The sequence below is a fragment of the Orcinus orca genome, chromosome 3 (genome assembly GCF_937001465.1).
Source record: "Orcinus orca chromosome 3, mOrcOrc1.1, whole genome shotgun sequence".
Classification (NCBI taxonomy): Eukaryota; Metazoa; Chordata; class Mammalia; order Artiodactyla; family Delphinidae; genus Orcinus; species Orcinus orca.
Window position 1 is genome coordinate 2,091,641 of NC_064561.1, and position 19,543 is coordinate 2,111,183.

Below are 19,543 nucleotides of genomic sequence, written 5' to 3' on the forward strand. Positions count from 1 at the left end.
TCTTATCTCAGGCCAGAGGAAGTGAGACCGGAACAGTCCCCTTTCATCTCACCCACCACTCCATCTGAAGTCCCAGCCCCACATCCTCTTCCCACCAAGTCTGCCCTCCTTACAGTTCCCCGAAGCCTCATGTTCTCTCTTGCCTCCAAAGTTTTGCACGTGTAATTTCTGCCACGTCTCTTGGACCTGTGGAACTCCTACGCATTCCACAAAGCCCCAGTTCTCAGTCCCTTCTCCCTTACCCCCACCCCAGGATGCCTTCCTGGCTCACCTCCTGGGCTCCTAACTAAGCCCTGTCACTTCCTTGGGCCCAGCCCTGAGCGCAGGAGAGTGGGACTGTCTGTATCCAGCTTTCTCTCTCTCCAGCCTGGGGGATCTTTGAGGGCAGGTCAGGTTTAGTCTACCTGTTCTACCACATGGGCTGCCACAGAGTTGCCCTTAAGGAGGGGGTGGGGGAGGCAAGACTGCCTGGAACAACTAGGCTTTACAGAGGAGAGGGCCTCGGAGCCAGGGCTCTGCCAGATGCATAGGAGTTGGGGAGATTCCTTGTCAAGGAAGAGAAGTTACGGTTAAGTGGGATGGAACAGAGGAGGTGCCATCTGGAGGGATGCAGAGGCCGGAAGGATAGTGGGTAGACCCAATGGAGGGGAGAGCAGGGCCAGGGCAGGAATCCATCTTTCTCACTCAGAGCCTATACTCTGTGCCCCTCCCAGGCCCCCGAGGACTGGGTAGGGTGAGGTCAAGGCCAAGCCAGAGAGCCCCGGCTCACTCCAGGCCTTAACTGAGCGCCAAGGAGGCCCAAGGCCACCCCTCCATGCCCAAGCCCTGCCCTCCACACATCTTCGAAGGCCAGCCCCAGGCCCGTGGACCCCCTTCACCCACCTGAGGCCCAAGGACTGTGGGCAGGAAGGACCTTTAAGGAGCTTCTCACTTTCCTGCATCACGGTCCAGCCTCCATGCCTTTGCTCTAGCCGTACCCAGGTGGTCATCCTCTGCTTTCATGGCTTTGGGCTGATCAGACCCTGGCCCACAGCCCTGAGTGAGTCTGGGGGCTTCCAAGGAAGCCAATCCTTCCTGGGGAGACATTCCCCAGCCCTGCTTCCAGCCCGCTGCTCATCCTCAATCACTCCTGCAGTGCCGGGCTCTGGGCATCCTTCCCCACCCTGCACTGCGGGGGCTGAGGGAAAGCACACCTCCCCACCCGGACCGCAGGCGGCTCTGCAGGGGGCTTTGCCTCCTCTGGCCCCAATGCCAGCCTGTGTCCTCACAGGACCCTCCCCCTAGAATGCCACCACCCACAGCCCTCCCAGATCACCTGCTCGAGAAGCCTGTCTCAGCAGGCTGCCCACGAAGCTCCTGGGTGGAGAGTGTGCTCGCCTCTCCCCTCTAAACGTCCCTGCACCTCTACCCCCAGCCCGGGCAGGGGCCTCAGACAGACCCTACATTGATGAGGCACCTACTGTGTGCCAGGCCCCACCCCACCGGGTTCACCAGCTCTGAGCCCTGGGTCCCTGGGTCGGGGTCTGGCGCCCTGGGGAGCGGGGCCCGCCGGGCCCGCCCCCGCCCCGCCCCCTCTCATCCTCGGGTGCAGCCCGGACGGTGAATAACACTGGGCTTGGCGGCCGGAGCGCCGGGAGGGGACCTGGCTGGGGCGGCCTTGGGGGAGGGGAGCGGGCGGAGGCTCCCGAGAGGGCGCCGGCCACCCCGGCCACCGCCCCTGCCCCTACGGCCCTGGGGTCCCATGGGCGCCCCCTCCCCCAGGAGGCCTCGCGGTTTCCCCGCTGGGCTAGGGCGCGCCCACCGACCCTCATCAGCCAGGCCCGGGCGGGAGGGGCGTGGCCAGCGCGGGACTGGAGGGGCTGATGGGAGACAGACACTAGCAGAGACGGGCGCCGGCCGCAGAACGGAGCCCCAGCCCCGGGCTATTTTTAGTCCCCGCCGAACCCCCTCCAGGCCGGGAGGGGACCTCGCCGCCCCTCCCGCGGCCCGGGACCCCGCCCCGCCCCACCCTCTATCTGTGTCCCGCCTCGACGTGGCAGTGCCGGGGTCCTCGGCGTGGTTCTCCCGCTGTGACTCAGTTTCCTCAGGGGCCCCGGAAGCCGCCCTGCTTCCGCTTCCGCACGCCCCCCTCCAGCCCGGCACCCGCAGGTCCGCCGGGACACGACTGCGCGGCTGGCTACCCCTGTACGCCCCATCGACCATCGCCTGCTGAGGACAATTGGCCATCAGGTTAGGGGCGGGGCGTGGGTGGGCAGGTGTGCCTTGGGTGTATCCTGCGGTGACCCGCCCTGCTGTGGGTGTTTCACCGTGGGCGGTGACAATTGCCAGGTGCTGGGTGTTCCGGGGCATTGGTGAGCTTGGGTCCCGTGCCTGGAGTGCTACCGGCCCTGGGCACCTGCGTGTGCCTCTGTGGCCAGTGTGGCGGAGGATGTACTTTGTGTGTGGGTTTCCCTGGGTCTGTGCCCGGCCATTCCGTGTCCTGTGGTGCCACTACAGCCGGGGAGGGAGCCAGGGTGCTGGCTGTGGCTGTGAGTGTGAGCACACGTCTGGTTGGTTGTGTGTCTATGTGCACACTCGGAGTTGTGCCCATCATTAACCACTGGCCGCCTGGCTTGGGTCCTGTCCCTTCATCACCCATCCGTCCCCCGCTGGTGCTTGGGGACACCCACTGGACAGATAAGGAAACTGAGGCTCACAGGGAGGGACTGTGTGAGTCCGGGCCAAGGCTCAGCTCCAACCCTGGCAGGCTGACTGTGATGCCTCTGGGGTGGGGGCTTGGCTGCTGTCACAAACAGGAAAAGTTCCTGGAAATTGAGTCTTGTGGTGGGGGAAGGCAAGGGTGGGCCTGGGGACTGACAGTGGCCCTGCATGTATGCGTTTGTGTCTGTGTGAGCGTCTGTGGCTGCACAAGGGCGTGGAGGGGGTCCATACCCTCAGGCGTGCAGGTCTGCATCGGGTAAGGGCAGGAAATGATGCAGAGATTGGCCTGGTCCCTGCACTTTCATGCCAGAGGACATCGTCGTTTGTCACCTGGGCAGCATTAAAGGACTTAGGAAACGTGGAAGTGGGCCAAGGTCACACAGAGCATCAGGGCTCCCACCTGGCTGCCCCATGCACGCAGCCAGGAGATGAGCTGTGAGCACAGCCAGAAAGCAGGAAGGGTGCACCAGGCGGGGTGGGGATGGGGGGGCACAGAGGGGGCAAAGTCTCAGTGGCAGGAGCAGGTCAGGCCTGGGAAGACCAGCCAGAATGCCAGCAGGCGAGTCGGTGTCCTTGTTATCCCCATTTCACAGAGGGGGAAACTGAGACTCAGCAAGGTCGAGCCCCCAGCTGGGCAGTGGCAGATTGCGGGCTCCAGTCCGAGTTTGTCTGAGGTCACCATCACCCTTGGGGGAGGCTGGGTGGGTCCATGGCGTGAGGACAGGCAGGCCGGGCAGGCCAGGTGGTGGTGTGTCAAGAGGAAGAGGGACTTGTTGAAAGACGGATGGATCACAGAAGCAGGAGAAGAATGAGGCAGAGGTGATGACGGACCTTCAGGCAGAGGAGGGGCCTGGCCCTTGGGAACCAAAGACCACATTCCATCGGGGCCACCACGGTGGGTGGAGGGAGGACCAGCCTGGTGCCCGAGCCCAACCCAGTGCACAGGCCTCTGGGACAGCGGTGGATGGATCCCTCCCAGCCTCACCGAGGGAGGCTGAGGGAGCACTGAAAGTCCATCCTCCAGAGAGGAGCCAGGACCCGAGAGAGATTTCTGGAACCCAGGACCCAACCAAATTCCCATCAAAGTCCTGGAACCTCAGCCCCTTGAAATTCTAGATTCTTGGGACCTTCAGCTTCCAGAACTGGGAACTCGTTAGAATTCCAGAACCCGGGACCTTCAAAGTCCAAACCTCCCCACTCTCGGGCCATGGAATCCTGGGTTTGTCCAGCAAATCTGGGGTCCATGTTTCTTTTGAGGCACAGAGAGGGAGAGCACTTCCCCCAAGGGCCACACCGTGGTGCTTATGGCCCTCGGGCTGGGAAGAGCACGGTCCCCTGCAGGGTGGGGGCCCTGCCAGCCCTCCCGGCCAATGTGGGAGGGGAAGGGAGGCCTCGCCAGGTGCCCCTCTGGCCCGCTTGCCTGGGGAACTTGAGCTGCCCGCTCTCACCTGAACCCCTCGGGGGGACTGGAAACCGCCGGCTGGGGCCAGAGGGAGTGGTGCCAGTTTCCAGCCTCCCCCAGGCCAAAGGCCCTGGGCCACAGGCTTGTTCCCAGACATGGGAGACGAGGCAGACACGGGGTGTGTGTCCCCGGGTGCATAAGCTCCCGCGCAAGGGTGGGGAACCAGGAGACCATGAGACCTGGGAGGAGCTGGCGGTCACTCAGGGCTGAGGCAGGGGCAGTGACTGCAGGCACAGCCCTGAGTCCCCAGGAATGTTTAGAAACAGCGCATTGCCAGCTCTCAAGGGAGGGAGGGAGCAAGCGCCCCGCCCCAGGGGGAATCCAAGTGCAGGCCAAATCTGAGATGGCAAAGAGCACACCCCTGCCGGGGAGTGGAGGGCTCAGATGGCCGAGCACCGTGGAAAGCCCCCACCCCTCTGGGGTTCAGGTTTCTGTCTCCAGGCCCCGCCCCCATCGAAGTGGCAGTGGCCTTGGCTCTCAGCCTGGGAGGGAAGCTCTGTGGAGCTGGCCAGCAGGAGCTGGATAATTTATGAGGCTCAATAAGGAGTTGCTGAGCTGAATTAATGAGATGGGGAGTGAGGGGGTAGCGAGCACGCTCACTGCTGAGGCCGGGTCACAGGCATGGGCTCAGGGCCAGCACGAATGGAGCGCCTGAGTGGGCTTAGCCCTGGGCACAGACGAAGTCATTCTCATCATCCGCCCCATCTTATAGGAAGGGAGACTGAGACTCAGAGCGGGGGCTTGACTCCCCTCAGGGTTCGTGGCAAAGTCAGTGTTCGAATCCAGTCTGACCAACTTTTTAGAAAAATTCTATCCCTTTTTTTTGTTTGTTTGGTTGGTGTGTTTTTTGTCTGTCTTGTTTGGCTGAGCTGCACAGCTTGCAGGATCTTAGTTCCCTGACCAGGGACTGAACCCATGCCCTCGGCAGTGAAAGCTCGGAGTCTTAACCACTGGGCCGCCAGGGAATTCCCTAGAAAAATTCGATCTGTTTTTCATCAAGGAAAATTCCGATGATGGTGACCCTCCACACCCACCTCCCACCAGCCTCCACCTGACTCGCAGGCCTTTGACTCAATTACACACATTTGTATGTAATGAGGCCCGAGTTTAAATCTCAGATCCACCCCGGCTAGGCTGTGTGACTTTGGATTAGTTATTTAACCTCTCTGTGCCTCAGGTTCCCTGCCTTTGCAAAATGGGGATCATAAGAGGACCTTTCTGAGCTTTAACTGCCTGGGCCATCTGTGCCTCCCATGGTCCTGCCTCCCCACCTTTGCCCACTCTGATCCTGCCACCCAGTGCCCCCTCCCTGCCAGCACAAGGATGGCTCGTGGTGTGCGCCCAGGGTGGGGTGCCGGCCCCCTGGGTGACCTTACGCCCTCCCTGCTGTGTCCTTTTGGGGAATAGTTGCGGCATGCAGACTTCTTAGTTGCAGAATGCAGACTTCTTAGTTGTGGCATGTGGACTCTTAGTTGCGGCATGTAACTCTTCAGTTGCGTCATGCATGTGGGATCTAGTTCCCCGACCAGGGATTGAACCCAGGACCCCTGCATTGGGAGCACGGAGTCTTACCCACTGGACTACCAGGGAAGCCCCTGGAAGCTGGCTTTTGAATGGTCTCATTTTATTTCTACTCGATGTCCCCATATCTGGCTGATTCGTCCACACCCGAGGCAGTCAGACCCATATGTCTCTCCAATTTTCTCCCCCAGCCCCACACAGGGTAGTTTATAGCCCATTACCCTCCTCCTATTGTTTATAGCCCGTCCCTAGGGATCCTGCTGCTCCACATGACCTGAGTTTTGCTCACAGATGGAACTGGATTTCTGGGTTTATTTCTTATTAAACAAAAACGGGGGAAAAAAAGAATCTACACGATTCCAACATGTGAGGAAGGCTCTCCCTAAAACACCAATGGGGCCGGGTTTCTCCCACAATTTCACGAGAAATTGTGACCCACAAGGCTGACCTTGGAGCCTGCTCGAGAACCAGCGACCTCTGGCCACCAGCCAGCTGCCCTCCCCACACTGGGTGTGTCCTGTTTTACAATAGCTGAAATCTGTTCTGGATTCTGCAGTCCACCAAGGGCTCAGATGGATGACCAGCAGGGAAATGGAAGTTTAGAGAGAAGAAATCATTTGCCTGGGGTCACACAGTGGGTATGAGGGCTGGAGTTCAAACTGGGGCTTCTCAGCCCTTCTCTGAGACCTGGCAAATACTAACTGGTGTCTTTCAGGGTTCCCAGAGGAGACAGAACTGATCCTCGCCCTTGAGGGTCACTGAGCCTGGGCAGGACAGGGCTGGAGCTAGTCATAGTAGTAATAGTAATACTTACTGAGTAGGGAGTGAGATAGGTCAGGAAAGGCTTCCTATAGGAGGGAATATTTGAGCTGGGGCATTGAAGGTTGTGTAGGAGTTCACCAGGGCTGCTCAGACTAAAATGCAGAATGTCACCAGCAAATCTTCTCTTCCGCCACCACCCTCCCCAGGTGTGCCTGAGCCAGTGCCAGTCCACCCCACCTGCAGCCTTGGCCTGATGGGGTGGTGACCCTCCCCACTCCGCTCTGGCGCCATGTGGCCCAATGGCAGTTCTCTGGGGCCCTGTTTGCGGCCAACAAACATCACGCTGGAGGAACGGCGCCTGATCGCCTCCCCCTGGTTCGCGGCCTCCTTCTGCCTGGTGGGCCTGGCCTCCAACCTGCTGGCGTTGAGTGTGCTGGTGAGTGCGCGGCAGGGCAGCTCCCATGCGCGATCCTCCTTCCTGACCTTCCTCTGCGGCCTGGTCATCACTGACTTCATGGGGCTGCTGGTCACTGGCATCATCGTGGTGTCCCAGCACGCCGCCCTCTTTGACTGGCAGGCCGTGGACCCCGGTTGCAGTCTCTGCCACTTCATGGGCGTCATCATGGTCTTTTTTGGCCTGTGTCCGCTGCTGCTGGGGGCCGCCATGGCCTCGGAGCGCTACCTGGGCATCACCCGGCCCTTCTCACGGCCCGCAGCCTCCTCGCAGCGCCGGGCCTGGACCACGGTGGGGCTGGTGTGGGCCGCCGCGCTGGCGCTGGGCCTGCTGCCCCTGCTGGGTGTGGGTCGCTACACCGTGCAGTACCCGGGCTCCTGGTGCTTCCTCACACTCGGTGCCGAGCCAGGAGATGTGGCCTTCGGTTTGCTCTTCACCCTCCTTGGCAGCCTCTCGGTGGGGCTCTCCTTCCTGCTCAACACGATCAGCGTGGCCACCCTGTGCCACGTCTACCACGGGCAGGAGGCCGCCCAGCAGCGCCCACGGGACTGCGAGGTCGAGATGATGGCTCAGCTCACGGGCATCATGGTGGTGGCCAGCATCTGCTGGATGCCGCTGCTGGTGAGTGGCGGGGGCAGGGGCTGCCAGGGTCTCCCACCCACCCTTGGTGACTGGGCCTCGGTTCCTCCCGAATGAATTCATAACCCTCAGGTTCTCATCCGCCCAAGAAAATGTGGGCATGACCCCAGTGTTCAAGGGTCCTTCCTTGAGGAACCCATGAGCAAGACACAGATAATCCCAAACTGGGGGCAGGACTGGGGCAGAGGCAGTGTCCTGGGACTGAGATGCCCAGGGAAGGGCTTCCAGGCTCTCCCTGGGATATCAGGGAAGGCTTTCTGGAAGAGGGGCATTGGAGCTGGGGTTTTGAAGGATGAAGAGGAGTTTACCTGCCAGAGAAAAGCAGGGAGGACATTCCAGGTACAATTACTGAATCATTTCTACTTTGTGCCTAGTTCTGGGCTGGACCCTAGCCTTGCACAGATCTTCCCTGAGTCAGGGGAGCTTGCTGAAGTCCTTCCACTGATTGATGTAATTGGCCGCTTGGAGTGGTTATTTTTCCATTTCTGACTGTATGGCGACAAGTCTGGAGACTGGAATCAGATACTTGGTTTCCAGCCCACATCCAACAAGGGCTTATCATGTGACTCTGGCTACGGGTCAATCTCCAGCCTCAATCTCCTCCAGCCTCAATCTCCCCCTATTATGGGGATGACTAAAAAGGTGCCAGCCTCTCAGAGTGACTGTCAGGATGATGACATGAACTCATTTGTTCATTGGTTCCTTCAACAAACATTCACTGAGCTATGAGTGTGTTGCTGGCTCTGGTCTAGGCACTGCACAGGGAACAAAGCTGACAAAACTGCCTGACTTCCTGGAACTCTTAGGTCGTGGGGAAGACAGAAAATAAACATAGTATATAAATAAGTGAAGTGGTAGATATTAGGAGGTGATAAGGGCTAAAACAAAAGCTAAACCTGTGGGCTAGGAAGATTGCAAATTTGGTTTGCTTTGTTTTGCTAAGAATGTTTTTATGTGTGTCAGTGGTGGGAAAAAAAAAGAAAGGAACATAATTTTTTTTGTGATACGTGAAGCTGCAGGCACTGATGGGTCCCAGGGGAGTGGCAGTTACAGGATGATGCTTCCGGCTGAGAAATGTGCTTCTGTTCTGTACCTGGGGTGTCCCTCCCAGGCCTGGTCTCATAGAGCTGAGGCCATTTCTTTTTTTGTATTTTATTTTATTTATTTTATACAGCAGGTTCTTATTAGTTATCTATTTTATACATATTAGTGTATGTATGTCAATCCCAATCTCCCAATTCATCCCACCACCGCCGCCCCACCCCGCCACTTTACCCACTTGGTGTCCATACGTTTATTCTCTACATCTGTGTCGAGCTGAGGCCATTTCTATATTCACTTGTAATTATTATCATTATTATTTATCGAGCAGCATCTAGACGGTGCCTGTGAGCACCTGAGTCAGGTCCCCCCTCTGCCCACAGCCCTCCAGGGCTCCCACCTCCCTCAGGGTAAAAGCCTAAGTCCTCCCTGCCACCCACAAGGCCCTGCACGACCTGCCCCGTCCCCTCCCTGCCCTCCCCTCCTCCCTCTCTCCCCCTCGCTCACTCTGCTCCAGACACATGGACCTCCTGGCTGTTCCTCCAACATGCCAGGCCCGGTCCTGCCCCAGGACCTTTGCACTGGGCTGTACCCTCTGCCTGGAATGCTTTCCCCCACCCCAGATCTCCACATGGATCACTCCCTCACTCCTCCATGTCTTGCCTCAAATGTCACCTTCACCAAGAGGTCCCTGACAAGGATCTGTCTCAGCCTCTTCTTTCTCCCTGCCCTCCAGCCTTGACTCTCTTGAAATACCCAGGATGAGCCCTGCCCTGCTCTGAGCCATTGGAACTGAGGCTTTGTAGGATAAATAGAAGTTGAACTATTAGGTAAAAACCAGGAAGGCATCCTAGGTAGAATCACTGAATCATTAAACGATTCCTGGTCCCCTTGGGCAGCAAAGTTTTTCCTAAAAGGCCATATAGTAAACCCTTTAAACACAGTCTCTGTGACAACGACGCAGCTCTGCTGCTGTGGCATGAAAGCTACATGGAAACAAACGGGCGTGGCTGTGCACCAATAGGACTTCCTTTACGGACTCTGAAATTTGAATTTCATGTCATTGTCACGTCACAAAATATGCTTTCTAGGCCTCTACCCTGGTGGCCCAGTGGTTAAGACTCCGTGCTTCCACTGCAGGGGGTGTGGGTTCGATCCCTAGTTGAGCATGCTGCGTGACATGGCCAAAAAATAAAAAATAAAAATAAAAATTTTTTTTAAATTAAAAAACCCCCAAAATATGCTTTCTAATTTTTTTCTCTCACCATTGACACATGTAAAAACATTCTTAGCAAAACAACAAACCAAAAAGGCAAAAATAAAAAACAAAAAAAACAAAAAAAAAAAGGCAAAAATAAAGCAAACAAAGCAAAACAAAAACAGGTGGCAGGCCAGATTTGGCCCGTGAGGCAACTCCTGCTCTAAAACCTCCCATAGCTCCCTATTGTCCCAGAAGAAAGGCCCACAGACACTTCCTTCAAACTTACCTGGGAAACTCCTATTCGCCATCTGGTTACCTCTCCCAAGCCCGGTCAGGCTCCTACTCTGGGCTCCAACAGTGCCTCCATCACTGCTAGGTCACCCCCACTCCCACCGCCAAGCTGCAACCACCTGGTCACATGTCCTAATGGGGCTGTGAGCCTGTGAACCTGTGCAAGTGGGACCTGGGTCTGTCTTGGCCACTGCAGTGTCCCCAGAATTGCCCAGCACACTAGGTGCTCAGGAAACAATTTTAAAATAATAATTGTGGGGGAATTTCCTAGCGGTCCAGTGGTTAGGACTCTGCACTTACACTGCTGAGGGCACAGGTTCAATCCCTGGTCAGGGAACTAAGATCCCGCAAGCTGTATGGTGCAGCCAAAAAAAAAAGAAAAAATTTCTTTTAGTATAATACATGCAATACAATATGAATATAATTATATTAACTATAGTATAAATTTGATTATAATTATGAAATATAATATAATTAATTAGATTAGATTAGAATTAATAATTATATCAATCATTATATAATTTTTAAATACTGTATAACATATAACTATAATTACATATTATTACTTAATATTTAACAATTATATCAATCATTATATAATATATAGTTATATATTATATAACTGTTAAATACTATATAACATATAACTGTAGTTATATATTATTCATTCATACTTAATAATATATCAATCATTATATAATATATATTATGTAATTGTTAAATATGATATAACATATAGCTATAATTACATATTATTAATTAATACTTAATAATTATATCAATCATTATGTAATATATAGTCACATCCTTATAATTATGTTATATATTATATAATTACATATATAACTTTAAATACTATATAATATATATAACATAACTATATATAATAGTTATAATTAACAATATATTAATTATTAGGTAACTAATTATATTCTATGATAATCTGTAAATACCTTATTACATTATATATTGTATAATATTAAATATAAAATCCAATATTTAATAAAATATATTAAAGTGATTTAATATAAGAATTTAACAAAAATTATTTAACATAAAATTTTATAAACTATAAATTTTAATGTAATATAAACTGACTTAAAATAAACAACATAAAATTTAATTATTTAATATACAATTTTATACCATAATTTGATATTATATTATAAAATTTGTATAAAATATAAATGTTTGATAGAATAATAAAACTGGCAGTCACAGTGATTCCACCTGCTCGCACCTGCAAGTCCTCTTGTCCACCACGTTTAATTGTGCCCAGGAGAGGAGCAGGAAAAGTGTGCTATTTTTTGGCCACATCAGCTGAAGCTCAGAGAGGTCAGGCAGCTCTCCCGGGGTCACACAGCACCTCGGGGACAAAATCAGCACGGGGTCTCGGTGGATGGCAGGTGGCCCGGGCAGGTACTGGTGGAGGGCAGGGCTGGTGGCCGGCCTGGCCCCCGGCTGACCGCTCTGGCCACACGCACACACACCCCTCCCCCCGCAGGTCTTTATCGCCCAGACGGTGCTGCGGAGCCCGCCTGCCATGAGCCCGACTGGGCAGCTGTCCCGAGCCACCGAGAAGCAGCTGCTTATCTACCTGCGCGTGGCCACCTGGAACCAGATCCTCGACCCCTGGGTGTACATCCTGTTTCGCCGGGCGGTGATCCGGCGCCTCCACCCTCGCCTCAGTACCCGGCCCAGGTCTCTCTCCCTGCAACCCCAGCTCACCCGCAGGTCCACGATGCAGTAGGGCCAGGGCTGGACGTCGGGGGCAGCTCTGGAAGGACAGAGCACCCTGCCAGCATGTCCCCCATCTAAACTTTGTCCTCCCTGTCAGTCGCATCTGCCTGTTCGGAAGTCCAGGAGCCAGGAGTGCAGGATGGACAGTTTGAGTGGCAGGATTGTGTGCTGTCTTCCATCATCCCTGGGGACCCTCCAACTCTTCCCTGACTCCCCTTTCCAAAGGCCCTCCCCTCTCTCCGCCCCTCCCCACTCAGAGGCCCCTCCCAATCCCAGGAAGGGTGTGGGCAATGCTGGGATGGTGTCTGGAGGAAAGCAGACTTGTAAGCCTCCCCTTGCAGAAATCCTCCAGAAATGGGGGACTCTGACCCCCTCTGACCCCTGAATATGACCTGCTTACTGGGGTACAGTTGATTCCCTTTGACAGCCCAATTTGAGAAGGCTCTGTCTAGAAAAGGTTGAATGAGAACGGGCAAGAGACTCCCTCTCTTGCCAAAATATAATCTCTTTTGGCTCTGAAATCGTCAATTATTGAAGTTTCTTGTATCAATATTCCTATCCAACCGTGTGGCAGCCAAGCAGGACTGGGGGGCTGTGGAAGCCCCAAGAGGTTGGGCTGGCTTCCAGCTCCTCTCCCCACTTCCTTTATTGAGTCTTCCCTAAGCACTTTACAGCTTGGATCTCCTGGAAGCCTCCCTACAGCCCCTAAGAGAGGGTTCTGGGATTAAGCCCATTTTGCAGGTGAGGAAAAGAGAGGGCAAGACACACAGGGACCATGGCGTACACGCCTGCTTCCTCCACGGCAGATGGGATGCACTCCCTCATAAGCTTGTGGTTTAGCCATCTATTCACTCAGCCCTTCAGACTCCCCATGCCTTGAACAAGCAGCTCCTGGCCCATAGTAGGTGCTCAGTAAAGGCAGACAGAATGGCCGAACGACTGAGTTTGTCTAGAGCACCGTGTGTCTGCAGGTCCATGAGCACCTGCACACTTAGTACTTAACAATGTGCCTGGCACATCGTAGCCACGTAAGAAGCATCTAGTGCTGTCATGTCAGCCCCCCAGACCCTCACGCCTGCCCCTTCCTCTGCTGTCCCCCAAACACCCCCCAAAAACGACACACAGAGCTGCAGGGGTGGGAGGTGCCTTTATTCCCCATGAGCCCTCGAGGTACATGAGGGGGAAACCGCCTCCTGCCCCAACTTCCACCCCCCCCCGCCTCACCCCGCCTCCCCTCCACAGACCTGGGATCTGCTTACAGCTCCCAGAGCCAGGCCCGGGTGAAACCAAAGCCCCTGTGTCCACCCTCCCTCACCACCCCCAAACCCGCCTGTGGGGGAATGAGGTCACCTGCTGCTTCTGGGGGACCCAGGCTGGGAGGGGCAGGAGAGGGGATGGGGGCCACAAGTATGTCACCCCCAAGCTATAGCCCCCCATGGTAGGGGAGGGGCTCTGACGCCGGCGGAGCTGGCTCTGGCTCCCTGAGCTCGGGGGAGGGGGCAGGCCCCTGAGCTGAGGGTTCAGGGGGCTGGGAATGCAGGAGGGCCGCCCTGGTGGCAGAACTAGGGATGACAGATTTGGTGGGTGGGGTGGACTTCTGGGGTCTCAGCTGGGGCTTGGGGGGAAGGGCTGGTTTCTGCGGGACGGAGGGGGACCACGGCCGTGGGAACAGGGCAGAAGTGGATGGGCTTCGGCCTGGGCCAGTATCGGCCTGGGCTCCTTGAACCCGATCATGGGACTGAGGGTGAGAGACCCTCCTAGGACCTGTAGGTGGGGCTCTGAGTGATGGGCCTGGGTGTTGAGGTCGGGCTGGGGCAGTGGCATCAGCCTGGGTTCTGGGGTCAAGGCCAGGGGTTGGTGGGCGGAGCCCATTTCTAGAGCTGAGCTGTATTCTTGAGCTGGTCTGGCTTCTGGAGCCGGATTGCGTTTCAGAAACAGATTCGGTTCTGGAAGTAAGGTGGATTCCAGAGCTGGGCTGGGTTCTTGAACTGGTCTGGGTTTCAGGGCTGTGGTGAGTCTCAGCTCTGAACTGAATTCTAGAGCTGAACTGGGTTCTGGAGCTGAGCTGGGTCCCAGAGCTGGGCTGGGTCTCAGAGTTGAGCTGGGTTCCAGAACTGGTCTGTGTTCTGGAGCTGGTTTCGGTTCCAGAAATGAGGTGGACTCCAGAGAGGGGCTGCATTCTTGCACTGGGCTGGGTCCCAGAGATGAGCTGGGTTCCAGAACTGGTCTGCATTCCGGAGCTGGGTTGGGTTCCAGAACTGGGCTGTATTCTTGAACTGGTCTGGGTCCCAGAGCTGGGCTGGGCTGTAGAGATGAGTGGACTTCCAGAGCTGTTCTGTCTCCCAAAGTCCGGCTCAACAGCAGAGCTGCCTGGGGGTGTGGTCTGGAGTTGGTCTCTAGAGCTTTGCAGGGTTTCTGAGACGAGCTGGGTCCCAGAGGTGTTTTGAGTTCCCAGGCAGGGCTGGGTCCTGGAGCTGGGCCTGCTCTCAGAGCTCGACAGAGCCGTGGAGCTTAAGTCTGTTGCTGCATTGGTCTGGGTCCCAGGCCCAGACTTTAGCTGGACTCTGGAACTCAAGTAGGTCTCAGCAATTGACTGTGTTTTAGAGCTCGATGGGATTTCAGAGCCGGCCTGCGCTCTAGAACTGAGCTGAGTTCTGGAGCTGGGTGGAGTGCCTGAGCTGGACTGAACTCTGGAAGTTGGCCAAGCCTTGAAGTCTGTCTGGGTCCCAGAGCTGGATGATGTTCTAGAGCTGCTCTGTGTTCTGCAGTGAGGGTGGGTCTTGGCATCAAGTGGAGCTCTGGAGGCGGGCCTTGCCCCAGAGATGGATGGGGGTCCAGAGCTTGTCTGAATTCTGGAGACAGGCCTGCTTGTTGCTCTAGTCTGGTGTATAGAGCTGGGCTCAGTCTCTGAGCTGGACTCATCGTTGGAGCTGGGCTGGGCCCTAGTATGGGGGTGGGGTCTGGGCCTGGACTGCTCTGCAGCGTGCATCTGGGTTCCTGAGCTGGTCTGGGCATGAGAATAGGGTTGCGTTTCGGAACTGTCTTTGAATCCTGAGCTGACGTGGCTTCTGGAACTGGGCTGCTTCTTGAGTCTCACCTGGGTTCCAGAACTAACTGGTGTTTCTGAGCTAGACCAGGTGTCCAGGTACAACTGGGTCATGGAACTGTCTTGCGTTCCAGAGTTGGGTCGAGTTTTAAGGCAGGGCTGGGTCATAAAGCTGGCCTGACTTTCAGAACTAGGATTGATTTCAGAGCCGGGGTGGCTCTTAAAACTTGTCTGGGTTCCCAAACTTGACTTTATATCAGAGCTCAGCTTAGCCTCAGAGCTGTCCTGGGTTCTAGAGGAGAGCTGGGTTCTGGAGCTGGGTTGCATCTCAGAACTGGCTTGGGTTCTAGTGATGAACTGGGCCTCAGAGCTGTCCTGGGTTCCAGAGCAGGGCTTGGTCTCAAAACTGGTGTGGGTTCTAGAGGTGAACGTGGTCTCAAAGCTGGCCTTGCCTCTAGAGGGGAGCTTGGTCTCCGAGCTGAGCTGGGTTCTAGGGGAGGGCTGGGTCTCAGATCTGGGCTTGGTCTCTGAGCTGGCCTGGGTTCCAGAGCAGGGCTGGGTCTCAGGGCTGCGCCTGGTCTCAAAACTGGTATGGGTTCTAGAGGTGAACGTGGTCTCAGGGCTGCGCTTGGTCTCCGAGCTGAGCTGGGTTCTAGAGCAGGGCCGAGTCTCGGGGCTGGGCTCAGTCTCAAAACTGGTGTGGGTTCTAGAGGTGATACCAGTCTCAGATCTGGGCTTGGTCTCTGAGCTGGGCTGGGCTCTAGAGCAGGGCTGGGTCTCAGATCTGGACTTCTGGACTCCAGAGCAGGGCTGGGCTTGGGGAACTGGCCGGGAGGGCTGGGACATGGGGCTGGGCTCCGGGCTGGGGCTGCGCTCGGCCCCGGGGCAGACTAGCCACAGGCCTCCCTGGCCTCGCCGATGGCGGCCCACACCTCCACCACAAACTCGTCCGGGAAGGCGAACTCGCCCAAAACGGAGTCTAAATGGCGTGCAAACTCCTGGACACTCACTGTCTTCTTGGATGTCTCCACCATGGTGGACGCTGCAGGCCGAGCCGAGGGGAAGTGGGTGAGGGCGCTCCCTGGGGGGACGCCAGCTTCCCCTGGGACCCTTGCCTCCTCCCCATGGGCTGTCCTCCCCCCAGGGTCCACCCGGCTTACCCTGGCCCCTTACCCAGCTCTGGGTCCCGAATGCCCATGTAGCTCTCCAGCAGGTCATCCACCCTCCGAGATGCCTCCTCCTCAAATTCACTAGGCTGGGGTTGTAGGGAGCAAAGCAGAGGGTCAGAAGCCTGGGATCACTCTGGCCCAGCCCCCTCCCCAGTCCCCCACCCCTTAGGTGACAGCAGACTGGGACCACACATTAGTCAATGCTTCTGGTCCCACCATTACTGCCCTGACTGACAAGGGCCCACTTTGCAGGTAGGGAAACTGAGGCTGGGCAAAGGAGAGGGTCTTACCCAAGGTCATGCTGAGTCAGCGATAGAGCTCTAGGTGCAAGAGACCCTGATGTCCACCCTTCTCCCCTCCACTCACCACTTCCTCCACAGTGGCGGCCCCCCCAGACCGAAGCCGCAGGGTCTCCCTCCCACTGCTGACTTTTGCCTCCGTGGGGCATTTGCTGCTCCGGCTTCTCTGGCCGATCATATCTGGAGGGGACAGAGTGGAGGAGGTGCATGTGTTCTGGGCAGATCCATATCTTCCTAAACACTCAGAAGCCACCAGCTGAGCCTTTCTAGAACCTTCCTACCCTTCAAAGTCCTCCTTATGTCCATGGGTGAATCCTCAGGGACCATGCTTGAGAATCCTTTCTTCCCTCAAATTTCCCTCCTCCTCTCAAAGTGACTTTCTCTAGAAGAGACTGCTTAAGATTCTCCTTGTTCCCAGAGGATCAATCTAGAAAGCTCCTTGCTCTAGAATTGGCTCTTCCTAACCTGCTCACGGCTCTCAGAGTTCACTGTCCTGCTCCAGGGCAGATCTAGGACCCCATCCTGTCGCACTCCCCTGGGACCTCCCTCCAGATGGGCCAGGGCACCTTTAGAACCTCTTGTTCTGGGACAGGGTGACTCAAAGGGCCAGTCCATGATGAGATAAGAAGCCTGTGCCAGAAAGGAAATTAGCATCCTGCTTCCTTCCTTGAGAAAGTCTACTTATGGAAAACAATTGTCTGCTGAACTAAACAAGGTGATCTACATTCTAGATCAAGGTTCTCAACCCAGCTTGCACGGGGGGCGGGGCGGGGGAGGAGTGTGATTTTGCACCCCCCCCCCCGTGACATTGACAATACCTAGAGACGCTTTTGATTGTTACAACTCAGGGGAGACACTGGCACCTGTTAGGTCGAACCTGACAGTGCCCAAGACTGCCCCACAACAGTCATCCAGCCCCAGATGTGAGTAGTGCTGAGGTTAAGAATCCTTCTTCGACGGGGACCTCCTTATCTCATCCATGGACCAGTCACAGACTTCTCTTTGAAAAGCTCCATTCTAGAGCTCCCTTTGAGAGTCACTCTCAAGAACTCACCAGAGCCTCATAGCAGTACTTTAAAAGCTCCCAGACCAGCTACAAAATAGATCCAGATACCTCCTCATCCTTTCCCAATCTTCCCAAGCCTCCCCCGACCCCCATGCCCAGACCAACTCTATAACAATCTAGAAATGACCCTCCTGTTCCTCATACAGTGCCAGAAGCTCCCTGTCCTGTCACCAGAGGCATCTAGAACCTTCCATCCTGTCCCATCCCCCCACCCTTTGCCACCCGGTGCATGCAGAGGACCAATTTCTGGAAGAGCTTCCCCGCCGCCCCCCACCAGCCTGCCCCCTGGGCCCCAGGTGGCCCTCACCGAAAGCTCTCTTGGGCTGAACCAGGCGCAGGGTGAAAGGCTGCGACTTGGGCAGCTCCCGGAGCATCTTGGCCACCTCGTAGTGGCGGCAGCCAACGATTGAGTGGTCGTTGATGGCCTCAATGCTGTCGCCCACGCACACTGCCTCGATCCGGTTGATGATGCTGCCTTCCTTGATCCTCTGCAGGGACCCAGAGTCACTCACAGGGCCACCCCAGCGGCCCCTCTCAGGTCCTGTTCACACCAGAGAGGGGCAGAGAGGGGCACCCGGGAAGCCACCCGCCCCCACGGGCACCTTGATGAAGGCATAGCCAGCCCCGTTGTCAGTGATGGTCAGTCCCAGGGCGTCCTCGGTCTTAGTGACCTCCACCTCTTTGGTCTCGCCGCGCACGTGGGCAAAGATAAAGTCCTCCAACCCTATCTGGCCGCCTAGGAGTTTCTGCATGTCCACTTTGTGGCTGTTTAGGGTGCAGAATAAGATCTGTCCCGAGGGGAGGGGGAGCCCAAAATTAATGACAGACCTCATTCATCCCCCACCGTCTGCGCAGAACAACCGGGGGTTGGGCTCAGGGGGAAACCGAAGCGCAAAGAGGCACGAAACTGACCCCAGTCATCCCCTACCAGGATCGCAGTCACGTGTAATGGCAGAGTATGGGATCCTCTCAGAATGGGGTGGGAGGCGAGGAGACTGGGACCCCCAGAATGGGGAGCAGGGTGAGAAGGAGACTTAGGGCAGGAGGACGCCCCCTCTCCCACCCCCCCAGATTTCCCTTTTTAACCCTTCGTTGCCCTGTCACCCCCAATCTTTTAAAACTGTTCTAAATCTGCTGGCGCCCCCTCTGGGCTGCGAGGCGCACCTACAACCCAGCCCCTGACCCCCCGCGGCCTCGGACTTCTCACCTGAAAGGGGGCTGCCTGGAACCACAGCCCCGCAGCCGCGCCCAGGAAACATAGGCGCTTCCCTGAGAGCTGGGGTCCACTCCTAGCTGGGTCAGCCCAGTGTTTTCCTGGACGAACTAGGCATCCGTTAACCCTAAGACGTGCGCATGTTTTGCGCAGGGGGTCCACCGGGTACGGACACCCCAGGATCTGAGAGGTGCGTCTCTGAGATCCGGAGATCGGGTCCCCTCCATCCGAAGATGGGCGTTCTGGGGCCCCAGTCCCGGCGTCCAGGGTCCACCCCTACCCCCGGTCAGCCGGTGGGCCTCGGGTGCTGGGGGTCCGGGGGCCTCACCTCGGTGGGCGCGATCCCGAAGGCCTCGGCGATCTTGGCGTAAAGCTCGCGGACGTTGGTGAAGCCCTCGATCTTGCCCGTGGGGCTGCCGTGAGCCAGCTGCGTGCGGAAGATGAGGCGCGGGCGGGCTCGGGGCGCGGCCGGGCTGGGGGACGCGGCTGGGGGCTCGGCGGGCGAGGGCGGGGGCGCGGGCAGGCGTGGGGCCTCGGCCCCCCGGGCCTCGCGGGCCGCTGTGGTCTCCATGGCAGGAGGAGCTCGGCCACCGGGGCCACGGCCACAGCCGCCGGATCCGCCGCTTCCTGCAGCCTCCCCTCCCCCGGCCCAAGGAGCGACAGCCGAGCCGTCGGGGTAAGGGGATCCGGGAACCCGAGCCTCCCGGGAAGGCGACACCGCGGAGTGCGGGGGTGTGGGGAGGGAGGGCAGGGGGGCGGGGGGGCTGGCCCCAGGTGTGCCGGCCTTGCCAGGGCCAGCTGTGAACTCTCCGGGGAGCGGGAAAAATAAGGATCACAAATAAGGATGGGGCAGCCGTGGGTGCCCGGGCGCTTGCTCTCTGCTGGGCGCACTCATTTAATCCTTGCAACAACCGTAAGAGGTGGGGAGGACGCTTACCC

The 19,543-nt window shown here is 56.6% G+C and overlaps 2 protein-coding genes across 6 annotated transcripts; one reads left to right on the forward strand and one right to left on the reverse strand.

Annotated features, from left to right (window-relative positions):
* Positions 1 to 1,651: 1,651 nt before the first annotated feature.
* TBXA2R (thromboxane A2 receptor) lies at positions 1,652 to 12,332 on the forward strand. Of its 3 annotated transcripts, XM_033417541.2 has the most exons (4): positions 1,652 to 2,229; positions 6,652 to 6,881; positions 7,023 to 7,520; positions 11,576 to 12,332. In XM_033417541.2, exons 2-4 carry the CDS (start codon positions 6,735 to 6,737, stop codon positions 11,819 to 11,821), a joined length of 891 nt encoding a protein of 296 aa, XP_033273432.1. In that variant the 5' UTR covers positions 1,652 to 2,229; positions 6,652 to 6,734; the 3' UTR covers positions 11,822 to 12,332. The 3 variants fall into 3 exon arrangements, with proteins under 3 accessions (XP_033273432.1, XP_004286375.1, XP_049564070.1); XM_004286327.4 differs by having other exon boundaries at positions 6,652 to 7,520; XM_049708113.1 differs by lacking the exon at positions 1,652 to 2,229 and having other exon boundaries at positions 6,650 to 7,520.
* Positions 12,333 to 13,050: 718 nt separating this feature from the next.
* Positions 13,051 to 19,323, reverse strand: GIPC3 (GIPC PDZ domain containing family member 3). Of its 3 annotated transcripts, XM_049708105.1 has the most exons (7): positions 18,933 to 19,323; positions 17,994 to 18,179; positions 17,699 to 17,879; positions 16,393 to 16,505; positions 16,018 to 16,112; positions 13,973 to 15,899; positions 13,051 to 13,900 (listed from the first exon to the last, which is right to left on the reverse strand). In XM_049708105.1, the coding sequence occupies exons 1-7, from the start codon at positions 19,173 to 19,175 to the stop codon at positions 13,235 to 13,237; spliced, it is 3,411 nt and encodes a 1,136-aa protein (XP_049564062.1). In that variant the 5' UTR covers positions 19,176 to 19,323; the 3' UTR covers positions 13,051 to 13,234. The 3 variants fall into 3 exon arrangements, with proteins under 3 accessions (XP_049564062.1, XP_033273431.1, XP_049564063.1); XM_033417540.2 differs by having other exon boundaries at positions 13,051 to 15,899; XM_049708106.1 differs by lacking the exon at positions 13,051 to 13,900 and having other exon boundaries at positions 15,617 to 15,899; positions 16,031 to 16,112.
* Positions 19,324 to 19,543: the final 220 nt, after the last annotated feature.